At 26.8% G+C, this 14,730-nt stretch overlaps 4 protein-coding genes and 3 non-coding genes across 10 annotated transcripts in view; 4 read left to right on the forward strand and 3 right to left on the reverse strand.

The window, feature by feature from the left end:
- LOC107069352 (casein kinase I) overlaps nucleotides 1–1,843 on the forward strand; it is a 29,865-nt gene extending 28,022 nt beyond the window's left edge. The window contains exon 8 of one of the 2 annotated variants that reach the window (XM_015326603.2): nucleotides 1,682–1,842. In XM_015326603.2, the coding sequence (XP_015182089.1) occupies nucleotides 1,682–1,749 (68 nt within the window). In that variant the 3' untranslated portion in view covers nucleotides 1,750–1,842. Of the gene's footprint in view, nucleotides 1–1,681 lie in introns of both variants that reach the window. The other variant, XM_015326601.2, reaches the window with a different exon arrangement.
- On the reverse strand, nucleotides 157–2,142 carry LOC107069353 (L-xylulose reductase). Its single transcript, XM_015326604.2, has 4 exons — nucleotides 1,999–2,142; nucleotides 915–1,344; nucleotides 480–628; nucleotides 157–313 (listed from the first exon to the last, which is right to left on the reverse strand). The coding sequence occupies exons 1-4, from the start codon at nucleotides 2,048–2,050 to the stop codon at nucleotides 210–212; spliced, it is 735 nt and encodes a 244-aa protein (XP_015182090.1). The 5' UTR covers nucleotides 2,051–2,142; the 3' UTR covers nucleotides 157–209.
- Nucleotides 2,143–2,837: 695 nt separating this feature from the next.
- LOC107069370 (aromatic-L-amino-acid decarboxylase) lies at nucleotides 2,838–8,361 on the reverse strand. Of its 3 annotated transcripts, XM_015326629.2 has the most exons (9): nucleotides 8,146–8,352; nucleotides 6,797–7,032; nucleotides 6,362–6,595; nucleotides 5,913–6,042; nucleotides 5,244–5,504; nucleotides 5,024–5,141; nucleotides 4,808–4,898; nucleotides 4,502–4,699; nucleotides 2,838–4,032 (listed from the first exon to the last, which is right to left on the reverse strand). In XM_015326629.2, the coding sequence occupies exons 2-9, from the start codon at nucleotides 6,995–6,997 to the stop codon at nucleotides 3,706–3,708; spliced, it is 1,560 nt and encodes a 519-aa protein (XP_015182115.2). In that variant the 5' UTR covers nucleotides 6,998–7,032; nucleotides 8,146–8,352; the 3' UTR covers nucleotides 2,838–3,705. The 3 variants fall into 3 exon arrangements, with proteins under 3 accessions (XP_015182115.2, XP_089025831.1, XP_089025830.1); XM_089169705.1 differs by lacking the exon at nucleotides 8,146–8,352 and having other exon boundaries at nucleotides 6,797–7,125; XM_089169704.1 differs by having other exon boundaries at nucleotides 3,899–4,699; nucleotides 8,146–8,361.
- Nucleotides 6,181–6,252, forward strand: TRNAP-AGG (transfer RNA proline (anticodon AGG)). Its single transcript has one exon. It is a non-coding gene; the product is annotated as a tRNA-Pro (tRNA).
- An 881-nt stretch (nucleotides 8,362–9,242) lies between the features above and the next one.
- On the reverse strand, nucleotides 9,243–9,314 carry TRNAP-CGG (transfer RNA proline (anticodon CGG)). Its single transcript has one exon. It is a non-coding gene; the product is annotated as a tRNA-Pro (tRNA).
- A 2,487-nt stretch (nucleotides 9,315–11,801) lies between these two features.
- TRNAT-AGU (transfer RNA threonine (anticodon AGU)) lies at nucleotides 11,802–11,875 on the forward strand. The gene has a single exon. It is a non-coding gene; the product is annotated as a tRNA-Thr (tRNA).
- A 263-nt stretch (nucleotides 11,876–12,138) lies between these two features.
- Arpc1 (Actin-related protein 2/3 complex, subunit 1A) lies at nucleotides 12,139–14,170 on the forward strand. Its single transcript, XM_015326617.2, has 6 exons — nucleotides 12,139–12,581; nucleotides 12,673–12,933; nucleotides 13,025–13,315; nucleotides 13,422–13,600; nucleotides 13,674–13,943; nucleotides 14,026–14,170. Exons 1-6 carry the CDS (start codon nucleotides 12,515–12,517, stop codon nucleotides 14,062–14,064), a joined length of 1,107 nt encoding a protein of 368 aa, XP_015182103.1. The 5' UTR covers nucleotides 12,139–12,514; the 3' UTR covers nucleotides 14,065–14,170.
- Nucleotides 14,171–14,730: the final 560 nt, after the last annotated feature.

A 14,730-nucleotide genomic window follows, 5' to 3' on the forward strand; every position in this document is an offset into this window, starting at 1 on the left:
TTTTTTCTTAATAGATGATACATGTATATATTTTACTTGTGTTACTTGTGTAAATGTTATACATACTAACACACAATTGAATTTTTATTTTACATAATATATATACGTAAAGATTATAAAACTTTTCAATTGGTTATAGAAATTATAATATGAGGGTTTTGTTTTTTTGTTTTTTTTTTATATTTGTTTCACAATTTGAATAAGGTCATTTATGTTGCTAAAAATCCACCATCTATTGGTAAAGTTACACCATTTATCATTGAACTGCGATCACTTAATAGATATACTATCGCATCTACAACTTCGTCGGTCTCTAAAAAAAAAAAGAAAATAATAGCAAAATTTAATAACCAAAAACAAAACGAAACAAAATTAAGAAAATTTAGAATACCTTTGATCTGTATATATCAAATGAAATTGAAAGTAATTTTCATAATATATTAGAGGTTTCAAATTCAAAGTGAAATATATAAACTAACCTGCGAATCGTCCTAATGGAATTTTACTTAACATACTTGAAGCTTTATCTTTGTCGCTCCAACCTAATTTTCCCATTTCTGTAAGAACAACCGTAGGATTTACAGCGTTCACACGAATATTATGAGGACCAAGTTCGAGAGCCATTGTTCTAAAAAAAAAAAATCATCAAAGAAAAGGATTTTATTTTATTTCTTATTTTGGGGCGGGGTGGGGTGGGGGGGAATTATTCGTTGATGCAGATATTCGAATAAAAATCTTCTTCAGAGAGTCAAAAGTTTATCTTATTTAATCTTGACCTCTTTTAAAAAGCACATCAAAACTCGACGATTATTCGAGTAATATAGAATTCATTTAGAATCATTCATCTATTCTAAAATAATTATTAAATCACCCAGTATATAAATAGATATATATATATAAAAAAATGTTCTCACTTTGTTAACATATCAACGGCTCCTTTGGAAGAACAATAAACAGCATGATCCTTCAATGCTGCTTTACTTGCTTGGGAGGATATATTGACGATACTACCAGCAACATTTCTTTTGATCATGTTCTTAGCGACCACTTGAGAGACGTTCATAATGGCTTTAACATTGACATTAAATAATAAATCAAATTCTTCGGGTGTTGCATCCAAGAATGGAGAAAGACGAGCTACGCCAGCATTGTTCACCAATAAATCGATCGGTAATACGTTTTCAATAGATTTTCTCGTTGCATTCCAATCTTTAAGATCAACACATACTGTTATGATCTTTGGATCCTCAACAAGTAATTTGTTTAAATTTTCCCTCGTTTTGGAAAGTGCTATTACTTCCGCATTATATTTGGACAAACGTAGCACTAGCTCTTTACCAATTCCTACGATCAAATTTTATTTTTTTATACAGTTAAATCAATGTTAAAACTAATTATAATATTACATAGAGTAAATTATTTTAATAATGAAATTTATATGACGACATTAAAACAAATAAACTATATATAATGTTATACGCGTAAACTGTAAGAAAATACAAAATGGTGGTCTACGTTTAACAAACAAAAAAATAAAATCAAATATCTCAGGTGAAACAATTTGATATAAATATATTAAGAAGATATTTTATTTATGACATTTTTTAAATATATATATATTATTTTATTCTTAATTATATCAATCGATTAAGAAATTAATTTGTTTGTTTGTGATTTTTAGGTGTTAGAAGAAGTAAAAGAAAGAGGACGACGACGACGCGTAATGAAAACTCTTCTAAGGCAAATTAAAACAACACAACACAACAAAAATATATATATATATATATATATATTATATATATTATAATTTATATATAATTAAATTATTATTATAAATAATAATAATAATTTATTATAATTTATATATAATTTATATATAATTAAATTATTACTATAAATAATATAATAATAATTTAATATATATAATATATATTTAATATATATTTAATATATATATATATATATATATATATATATTAAAAAGAAGAAGGAATATACCTTGACCAGCACCAGTGACGAGAATGCGCTTGCCTTGAAAATTAATATCCATCGTGATTGTTAACTCAACGAGATGCTAAGCTGCACTGTTTAATCAAGAAAGACTCCTCGACGACGTTGATTATATATTATTACGTTCGATTTACGTATCTGAATTTAAGCGCTTAATTAAACTACTTAAAATGACACTTGTATCAATTTGTCCGATTTAACGTTAGTTTCGATCACTGTAATTCATTATTTTGTTCTCCTATCAAAAATTATATCCAAAATTTCAGAATATTTCTATAGAAAAAAAAAACAACAAATTTCATTTAGTCCTCAATAGAAAAATTATTATTATTGTTATTATTATTTAAATTTGTTCTGTATATTACTTTTATAACAACGTATGATTTTATTTCCTTAAAACAACTAAAAAAAAAAAAAAGAACTGTATACTAATAATAAGTAAATAACTCACAATATTATCTCATGAGTGTTATCGCATGAGTAAATGTAATATTTCTCCACTCTGAAGTTGCTTTAGAATCAATAATCGTTTATGTATTCATGAATTACTAACACACCATATACTATACATATTATATTATTCAGATCAATTGTGTGGTGTGTTAGCAACAGCAGCAGCGCAACACTTACTGTACCATAACAAACTTCGATTTCGATAAATCGATCAATCGATCGAGACAACATTGAATACCATTGATATAAATTGTTAATTTTGTATTTCATTAAAATTATCTAATTATTTCTTTTATTTTTTTTTTTTTTTGCGTAATTTTCATGACTCTTAGGCATCGTGCATTAATTTAAAAGTATTTACAATTTTATTCAAATTTTATTTTTTTTTTTGAATACCATTTTTGTGATGATATCGAGATTGTTTGGCGTGCCATCTAGCGTTCAAACGTATCAATTATTAATATCACAAGAATTTTGTATCAGTTGATAACATGTTCATATGGAATGAAAAAAAATAATAAATAAAATAATATAGTACATATAATAATATAATAAAAAATAATATAGTAAATATATACTAAATATATATACTATATTATTATTATATATATATAAGTATATATACACATATTATATTATATTTTGTTTTATTATCGTTAGAATGTGGAGACATCTAATACTATCTAAAAAAAAAAACAAAAGAAAAAAAACTAAAACCTTGTATTATATTTTTAATAGTTTACACTAATTGTCAGCCATTATAGAAAAGAATTTTATTTTGTAAAACTTTAAATTATACATACAAAAAATATTTTATATTCTTTTATTTGCGTTTATGCTTGACTAACTAACCGTTAAGTGGATAGATTGTAAATTTTTCTAGTGTATTATTGTAAATAATAATTATACCCCACCTTCCCCAAAAAAACAACAACAACATATACTTCAATTAATTATAAATAAATTACTTTTTCAAATATCATATTTAATTATTATATTCATACTTAATAATATAATATACTAATTAATTATATTACGATTATATTATTATATAAATCTATCTTAATAAACTTGTACATGAAAAATGTTCTCTCTTGATTATTTTTTTGTTTTTTTTTTTATGTAAATAATATCGAAATTCTTATTGGAATAATTATATTGTTGTTTAAACAAATTAAAATAACGAACGAATATTTTAATGAAATAAAATATCATATTAATGTGAATTTGTTCTCTTAGATGTTAGATGCCCTTGGATTCATGATTTAAATTTTCTATTCTTAATGTAATATCGTTATACGATTTTACGGATGGTTGAATTAAAAGTTCTTCAACAGGATGATGATGATTATGGTGATGATGATGATGATGATGATGATTCGTTTGAAGAATTTCCTTAGCTTGTTCACTGATTTCATTCCAAGCAAATTCAATGTCTGTTTCTTGACATAATGGACTGCATACGCAAAAACGAATGATATATCTTTCATTTATCGTAGCTATGATAACATAAATGCGTTTCCTTTCAGTCAAACGTTTGAGAAGTTCATTTGTCAATTCGTTCTCTCCCTACAAAAAAAAAAATATAATGCGGGGGGTTTGAATTTGTTGTTTTGTTTGTCAGAAAAATAAATACAATTTGTTATAAGCAAACAGTTCTTTCTGTCCTCTGAAACATTTTCATTAATCATTTTGAAAAATATTTAAATATTACAGGTGATTCGGAAAATCGTTTTTTGTTGACACAATAATGGCATTAGTTGATGCAAATTGACAAATAGTAACACATGAGATCAATGAGAGCTTAAATTGATCAAATTTAACTATTTATGACCACTTGATAGGTTTAGGTTTAACCTCAAAGCAAAAATTGTGTGTGTCTTCATTTTTACTAAAGACAAATGAAACTTTCGACTTTCCAAACCACCTAATAATTTATTAAGTAAAGTAGACTATTATTATCATATCTAAGTGATTCAATACTGTAGTATTTTATCAGTCACATGACGTCATGTTGAACATGTTTAATATTTCATACCTTCAATCGAAAACTAACTAATGCCATAGTATTCGTGACTAATTCAAATCTGTCATCAGATTTAATGTAATTAGCAAATTTATTTGCCAATGATACAGTTGTCCTTATGTGTTTCTGCATTCCTTCTACTCCATAAAGACGTAAGACAAACCATAATTTTAATGAACGAAAACGACGTCCTAATTGTATTTGCCAATGCTATATATAAAAAAAAAGAAAAGAAAAGAACAATATTTTAATTAATATTATTTCAATTTTATAACAAAAAAAAATTGAAATGATCATTAAAATGTAGAAAAAACATACTCTGTATTCAGGTGCGACACCTTGTTTATCGTGACTCAAATAAATTCTTTCAACGCTCATTGCCTCGATAAGATATTTGGAATTTTTCACCCTAACAAAATAAATAATTTATTATTTAAAAATTTTTGTTGTCTTTGTTTTGTTTTTTTTTCTATGTTTTTCGATAATTTTCTTGCATGAGATAATAAGTTTGCTTGTAAATGAGAAAATCTTTACCACATTGCTGAACAATCGAAATTAACGAGCAACCATTTATGACAATTAACGTTAAACGAATCGGCATAATGAACACCAGTCATCAAATGTCGATATTCAGGACAAACAAATGCGGCACCTAATTTAAATGAACGATTATTATTATTATTATTATTATTTCATTGAATTAATTGATTTACGATACAATTCTGTATAGAATCGTTAATATTTAAATACTAACCAATATATGCAGCATCGATATGAAGCCATATGTCGTATTGATTACAAATAGGTCCTATTTCATCTAAATTATCTAAAGCACAAGTACCAGTAGTACCCAATGTTGCACAAACGTAACATGGTATAAGACCATTTTCTAAATCTTCTTTAATTGCTTTTAACAATGTATCACCACGAAGACTTCCATTTTCATCACTGGGTAATAGTTTCATCTGAACTGTCGCTAAAAGTCCGGCTTTTTCGACGGATGAGTTTGCCTGATCTAAAATATTTGTGAAAATATTTCATTTCAAAATAAAATTTGCAATAAACATATTTATTAATAGAGTGTATCAAGGAAATATAATTAACATGTTCGTCGGCCAGCTCGTTTCGGTTGAGTTTCTCGCAAGGCCCAAAATTCGACTGCCAACGCGCCGTAACGTAAAGAAATATCAACAATGCGACCCGAGTATATTATTATGGTTATATTACATTATTATATTTTATTTATCAAAAATAATCAAATATTTTCAAAATCCTATAACTTCGACAAGAAGAGCGTCACCGTATACGGTGACGAGGCTCGCGAGGAAGCATGCCCGTCTCCTCTCTATACGATGACATGGCGACGAACGTGTTAAAGAAAATTTATTCATAAATTTCAATGATAATCTAATAATCAAATTACCTGAAGTATAACCTACTAATTTGGCTCTAATAAGGTTCTCATCCCAATTAGGATGAATACTTTTTATACGTCGAGTTGTTCGATCTTTGGCAGCTATTAAGCAAACAAGTGTAGTTTCACTGGCGGAACCCTACATAAAATTGATAAACAATGTATTTATATTTAACAACAATCTGACTGTATGTTAATATATCTATATGAAGATTAATCAATGAATAATATTTATAAATTAAAAGCTGATGATTAATAATGAATGAACTACAACAACGGCTCGTTGGTCTAGGGGTATGATTCTCGCTTAGGGTGCGAGAGGTCCCGGGTTCAAATCCCGGACGAGCCCGTCAAATTTTTTTTTCTCTTTTTCTTCATTTTTAATATCAATGTCTTCTTCACAATCAATTTTTTCATTAAAAAATAATTTTTCTTTTCTTATTTATTATTATTATTACCTGTATAACACCTCCTCCGGGTCCATTGTTACAATTTAAGAATTCGGATGGAAGATTTAACATTTTTCCAAGCCAATTCAACGTGATAACTTCTAATTCTGTATAAACTGGTGAACACATCCAAGAAAAACCAACTCCACCAAATCCAGCGCATAACAATTCACCAACGATGGATGGAAACGATGGTGAGCCCGGATAATATGCGTAAAAATTAGGCGAATTCCAATGCGTCATCTTAAATAATATTACGAAATATTAATACATAAAGTATAACTGTATATATATATATATACATTTTGATAGATACTACGTTTTTATTTTAATTCTTTTTTTTTTTTTTTAACAGGTAGAATCGATACAATTATATGAATATAATTAATTAAAAAAAAACTTAGATGTAAAACGCATGCGTGTATTACAAATTTCTTGACTTACCCCAGGTAAAATGACTCTTTCAATATCTTTAAAAACCTCTTGCCAAGTTTCAGCTTTAACAGGTGCTTCATCTGGTATCATTTGACTTAAATAACCAGGTTCAACGTCAGGAAGTACTGGCCTATCTCTCAATGTTTCATAATAATTTGCAATAAAATCTATCGCACTTTTGCCAAAATCAAGAAAATCCTTGACGTCCATTCTTGCGTTCAAATTCAAATTCTTGTCCTTATATCCTTTAGGATCAACAATCGATCGATCAATTTTTACAATGACAAATTTGTAACAATTGTAAATTGCAAAGAACTTTTCTTTTCTAAACTTTATCCTTCTTTATTTCATACTCCTTTGATTTTTTCAATGAACTTTTGTCAAATGCAAAATATACGTCGATTTATGTCCAATTAAAATGATCCTAATGAAACGTAACACGAACACACCGTTTCTTTATATATATATATATATATACACCGATATAAAAATAATTATTATTAATCCGAATTGTAATAATAAAACGATTTATTCACTTGCACATAACGTCGAATGTTTTCTTTTTCTTTTTCTTTATTTTTTCTTTGCGTGCCGAATGTTTGAACGCACTGGTCTAACTAAGAAAGAATCTTTCAGAAATGAGAATTCTCTTTTGAGGACTGCCACGTAAGGTTAAATGCTTACACATAAAAGAACTTTCTCCTGCTTTCTCTTCAATTATTCAAAATATTGGTCCGTCCGTAATAAGAAAAATATTGACAGAAACTTTGATTTTATCTTCTGTCATGTATATTCATTTCTCTTGTACATTCCACTGTTAATACTATTTTCTAGTTGATTTTTTTTCTAATTCAAATTCCTACTTATTATATCAAATTATTTTACAATAACTTTCTACTTCTTCTACGTGTGTGTGTCAATCATACATCAACAAAAACATATCTCAATTGATAATAATTATTGAAAATATTCGCATTTATATTCAACTCAAATGACTGTAAAAATTTAATCAAATTATATATAAGTAATAGTTAATAGTAATAAGTTATTGTACTATTGAATGATATATAATATATTTTGAATTTAAACTTGTCTTTTGAAAAAGTCTATTTGTATATATATATTTAAACACATCATCATTGTATTGTCAACAATTAAAATAAATATTTATATTTGCAAATAACACGCAAATACACAATTAACTAAATTATAAACTTTCACGAAATGTAAATAAGATATTTAATTTGAAAAAAGGAAAACATAAGATGATGATGAAGAAGACGAAGAAGACGAAGAAGAAGAAGAAGAAGAAGAAGATAAAAATAAGATAAATATTTCGTTCACGTCTATACACTTACCGTTAATGACCCATAGATTTATCTTTTCTTCGAAAGAATTTAATTATAACTGTTAATATAACTTACAACACAACCGTTCTTCTTAGTCCAACTAAAGTATTGACTACTAATACTGGTCTATCGATAGTATTTATCATTCTACTCCTTATATACCCTCAGTTTTCTAAGGTTTTTCGTTGGTCAGGTTGTAAAATGACGTAGATAATTACTACACTTATTTATTTTCTACTTCTCTTCCTCTTCCCTATTATCTTTTTTCTTCTTCTTCTTCTTCTTCTCTATTATATACTTTTTAATAACCTTGAATAAATTAATAGATTTGTATTTATCTGAAATAAAAAAACAAAAAAAAAAAGAACAAGACATTTGTATTTGCTCAGATATTTTCTTCTTTTTTTACATTTCAAAATATTTTCTAATACTTCTTCAAAAATATTTCCACTAAATCGTTAATCAATTTTTTTGTTTTCTTTCACATAACAACTTCCATTTCAATATTTCACATTGGAAAAATTTGTGAATGAATAAATGTTGAAAATTTCTTGTTGAAAATTTGAAGAAACATTTTGACGATAACAACAACGATTAACCGTTTTTTTATTTTTAATTATTATCTCAATAAAAAAAAAAAAAATAACGACGTTTTAAAAATAATACAAATAATTTCATTTAATAATATATATGTTTCTAGTAAAAAAAAAATAAAAAAATAGTAAATTTCAATATCATTTTAATACTTCAAAATGAAACAACAAAATATATATGTGTGCCAATAATTATGAAAATGGTTTTAGTCATGTATCTCTTGTTTCGAGATATTTATAAGGATTAGAAAAAGATTGAAACATTTAATGAATTCTTATACAATATTGAAATAACAAACATCATCTAACACGATTCATTTTTCATAATATCATTTTCAAATTACATTGAATTTATTCAGTTTATAATAATGTATAGATCACTTTCATAATTATGGGCACACATGAAGAAATTCATATTTCATATTTGGAAGACAAAAATGTACTATGATCTTGTTAAGAGAATGAAGGATTAATAAAAAAGAAAAGATTAAAAAAAAAAAGAAAATGTTCAACGGGCTCGTCCGGGATTTGAACCCGGGACCTCTCGCACCCGAAGCGAGAATCATACCCCTAGACCAACGAGCCATTTAAATTGCGTAGCTTATAATTATTTATTTATACTATATACCAGATGGTTCAATAAATATTTGAAATTTTGTGAAAAAAATAAAAATATTCAAGATAATATCATCTTATTTCAAGGGACACATGACATGACGTTTAAAAACAAATTTTTTTTTGTTTTTTTGTTTTTTTGTGACATTACTTTTTAAGAAATTTCTAAATCATCGATATTGCTTTAAAATTGAAAACTAATCTTATTTTTTGTTATTAAAATAAAATATAAAAGTTAAATATTTAAAAATGTATAATAATAATAATAATAATTATTATTATTATTTATAATCATGAACGATAGGCGTGTATATCTAATTTTTTTTATCTTAAACTTTTACAATAAAGTCAAAATAAAATATGTGATTACGTCAACACATTAAAAAATATTTCGGTATAGAAAATTAAAAAATTATGTACATATGTTATCTAGTAATTTGAAAGATATATTAGGCATTTATAAAATTACTCTATTAATTAATAAACAAATTTTTATAATCTTGCATTTTTTCTTTCTTCCTTCCTTCTTTTATTATTAGATGTTGCAAAATTAGCTACGCTAATATTTGAAATTTTGTGACGTTTTGTTATTAAATTATATGGATGGTCATTGACACCGTTGACCATTGACATTTGTCATTAAATTATACGGATATATTATATTATATTATTATTATTATTAACTAGCATTAGGAACTCGAAAATTCATTGCCGCGAATACCAAATCTCGCCATTGTTCCTGTCCCTGAGCGCGATCCTTCCATCCGCGGTTTTCGTATTTTATTTCTTTCAGGTCCCGAAATAATATTATCCTCCCATCTACGTCTCGTATTATATTAATATATTTATTACTTATTTCAATTTATATATATATATAAAGACTAGGGGTGCCCCGTCACGCGTTGCTGTGGCTCACAATCAGTCCGATACACACGTTTTGAATTAATAAACAAATAATTGGCAATAAAATAATATTGCGATTATAAATTGAGATATTAACTATTCTATCTTTCAAGTTGAATGAAACTGCACACAGTGTAGAAAATTTGATTAAAATCGGTTCAGTACTTTACGAGTCCATTGCGGACAAACAACGTGACACGTAATTTATATATATATTAAGATAGATATACATATATAGTATTAACAAAAAAAATTACAGCGATGCATAATTTGAGTGTTGATGTTATAAGTTATCATATGCTTGGAACAAAGATAGAACAGTTATGTCAAAATAATCAACGTGTTAAAAAAAACATCAAAAGAAAAAAGTTTGCATTATTACAGGAACGGTGGGAGGAAGGAAGAAAATCAATCCAACGATTGAAAGAATTTTTACTCAAGGCCACTTTTTTTTTACCAGATTTTTTTTTTAATGAAACTATATATATTTTTTTTGCGGGGGGAGGAGGGGGGGGCGGTTTGCAATATTCTTCCAGAGCATGAAGAAAACAAATAAAAATGATCAACATGACCATATTACATTGTTCTTGAGAATATTCATATATAATGATAATTACTCTGTCAACCTTGAATTTTTGTTATAACAAATATGAAAAAATGTTTGATACAAAACTTGTGTGCTTATGGCATAAATAAAAAAACAGGAAACATATTTCTAATGTCTAGATAGAAAAGTAGATGTTTCAATGTCATTTTAATTTTTTACAATTGTAATTTCTTGTTTTTTTTTGTATATTGCAGAAGATATATAAAATTGGGTCACCTGACATGAATATTACTATTATAATAGGTTGATATTACAACGTATAATATAAGTATACTGATAATAAGACATGTATTTTACTGAAAGATATGAAAAGTTTTATATTTTTGTTGAAATTAGTATTATATATATATATATATATACCAGCGATTATAGAGTTTGGGTTGTGTTTACTTGGGCAGATAATAGGTAGTAAATGTGTATAAAATAGTACTTTAAATTCGTTAAAGTATAAAGCTCAATTTTTTGTATATTTTCTTCGGAATAACTTTAAAAATCTCGTCATCCATTACCGGACACTTATGACAATTGCTACCCCCTTGTCAGACACCCCTAAACTGCATGCTGAGTATCTCAATGGAGATACCGGTAAAGCAATCTACCTGGTCTCTTTTCTACTATAACAAAAGTATAATTATAATTTATTACAGTTTATAAAGATGACTTGCTGGTCGTTTTTACCTGTATAGGGGACATGCACAGACAAATTTTCAGCTTTTATGAAATAACAAAGATGTCTGACCGTCCGTGGGCTCTTGGGCTATTATGTACTCTAAATAAATCAGATGAACGTTTGTAACATTTATATTTTTTTTTGTTTTTTTTTATTAGATATTTGTGTATATGTTTATTTTATTAATGTATAAAGAAAATAAATGTAATATTATATATTTAAAAAAAAAATAGAAAAAATTCGACGAATTTGTATAAAAAAATGTGATTGCATCATCGGCGCCGTGGCTTAGTTGGCTAAAGCGCCTGTCTAGTAAACAGGAGATCGAGGGTTCGACTCCCTCCGGGGCCTTCTTCGTCACTATAGTTTTTTTTTGTTTTTTCCACGCTTCATTTTTTTTTCTCTCAACTTTTTATCACATTATTTCGAAAATATAATATTTTGTTTTTTATATATATAGTGTGTTATCATATAATAATATATATATAGTTTATTTTTAATCACACGTGTGTCATATAACACGTAAAATATGATAAATTAGTATCTTACATAGAGACTAGTATATTTATAGGTTATTATGCTTTCTTAGATTGGTAGTACTGTTTGAAATTTTGTTCTGAAGTAGTTTCTCCATCATCCTTAGAATAGGAAAGGAGGTTGACACGGCTGTTTATGATCAATTTTTTTTTAGATATATATATCGTGAAGAAATTCTATATATTTGTGTGTTTGTGCATGGAAGAGACAACATTTATCTTGTGATTATCTATAAAGAATAGATTAATTATTTATTCTACATATAATGTCTTGTCAAAATTGAATCATTGTCATTTTAGTATTGACCGCACCCCATTGACGTTTGTCATTAAATTATACAGATATATTGTGTATATTATATTATATTATATTATATATTTATTATATATACTTATTTCAATTTATATATATATATACAGATAGATATACATATATAGTATTAACAAAAGAAAAATGACAGTGGTGCATAATTTGGGTGTTGATGTTATAAGTTATCATGCTTGGAACAAAGATAGAACAGGTAATGTTAAAATAATATTATTAATATTGATTAATATTATCTGTTAAATGAATATTTGTTATATTTGTTTCTTTTTTTTTTTTTTTTACAGAAGTAGCAGTATGTCCAAATAATAATGAAATTCAAATCTACAAGCATTCCTATTCAGGATGGAAATTACTTGATACGTTACAAGAACACGATATGCATATCATGGGTGTTGATTGGGCACCACGTACTAATCGCATTGTTACATGTTCTGCAGATAAAAATGCATACGTTTGGACACAAGGAAAAGATGGAAAGTGGAATCCTGCATGGGTTTTATTAAGAATAAATCGTGCTGCTACGTGTGTTAAGTGGTCTCCTTTGGGTATATTTATCTTTTCAAATGTGTCTGTCCTGTCTTTCCTTAAATGATTAAATTCTTATCAAACTGTTGTGATAAATTTCATGTTTTACAGAAAATAAATTTGCCGTTGGTTCTGGTGGCAGAGTAATAGCTGTTTGTTACTTCGTATCAGAAAATAATTGGTGGCTATGTAAACACATAAAGCGTCCTTTAAGATCAACGGTGACAACAGTTGACTGGCATCCAGATAATAAAGTTTTGGTTGCTGGATCAACGGATTACAAAGTTAGAGTATTCAGTGCATTTATTAGTGATATGGAAGATGCACCAGGAACATGCGCATGGGGAACAAGTAATACCCTAGGCACATTATTAGCTGAATTCCCTAATACAAATAATGGAGGTATTTCTTTTATGAGCATCACATAATTATTGATTACTGATTGAAACTAATTATGTTGTTTTTACATTGATGTTGTTGTTGTTGTTGTTGTTACATGTTTTCTTAGGTGGTTGGATACATTCGGTTGCATTTAGCCAATGTGGCAATAAAATTTGCTGGGTTGCACATAATTCATCAATATGCGTTGCAGATGCTTCAAAAGGCAATGTAGTTTATAGGCTTTATACCGAACATTTACCATTTTTAAGCTGCATTTGGGTCGGTCCCAATTCCATTGTGGCAACGGTAATTCAGTCAAAAGAACAATCTTAACGATCTTATTATCACACAGATTAGAAATAATACATATTTTCCTTAGGGACACAGTTGTATGCCAATGTTATATTCCATTGATGACAATGGACAGATTTACTTTGTATCGAAATTAGATAACATGCAGAAAAAGGAAACTGCTGGATTGTCTGCCATGAGAAAATTTCAATCGTTAGATCGTCAAGCAAGAAATGATTCTAACGACAATGCATTAGATAGCATTCATCAAAACACAATTAACTGTATTCGTCTTATGTCGGATAATGAATTTAGTACAAGTAGCCTAGATGGCCAATTGGTCATTTGGGATTTAAAGGTATCATTTTTTTTTTTTTTTTGAGAACTATACATTATGAAATATGTGTGAAATATAAAATAACAATTGTTTCATTTTGTAGTCTTTGGAAAATTCTATTGCTGGACTGAAGATAGTTTAAGGAATCCTTTTTTTTTGTTTTTTTTTTTTTTTTTACAAAACCAAGGTTAAAGTTCTATGAAAATTGAAGAGTGTATAATATTGAAATAAAACTTACATTAATCCTGCTCTCATTTTATTTTATGCTCTCCTGTTCAATTGAAAATCTTTATAATAATATGCGAAATTGGAGATTACATGAAAATGTGTTGTTGTAAAGTGCATTATTAAAGAAGCAATAAAAACAACAAATACAGTTATTATTATTATTATTATTATATGTATATGATATTGTTATTGATCTATTAACTAATATGAATGAAAAGTATCTCATTATATTAATTGATAATTTTGTATCAATTTTAAACAAGTTAAAATCTAACAATAAATATTACTAATTGATAAAGAAATACAGGAAGAAAAAAGGACACAAATTTCCAGTTGAGATTTGAAATTGAATGTTAACATGAATTATATACAGAACACATATATATATATATATATACACATATGATAATATCGATTAATTTATTTTGAAAATTGTCAAATAAAAAATAATAATTATGAAAATTTGCAAAATGCAAATAAATATAAATTTATCTAGTTGGTAATATTGAAATTTATCTTAAGAAATTGTAATCAATGGCCGTGTTGTGTGTTATAATATCCCATCATATAACGTTATAAT

The sequence above is a fragment of the Polistes dominula genome, unplaced genomic scaffold (genome assembly GCF_049000335.1).
Source record: "Polistes dominula isolate Pdom_NZ unplaced genomic scaffold, Pdom_raw_medaka contig_49, whole genome shotgun sequence".
Taxonomy (NCBI): Eukaryota; Metazoa; Arthropoda; class Insecta; order Hymenoptera; family Vespidae; genus Polistes; species Polistes dominula.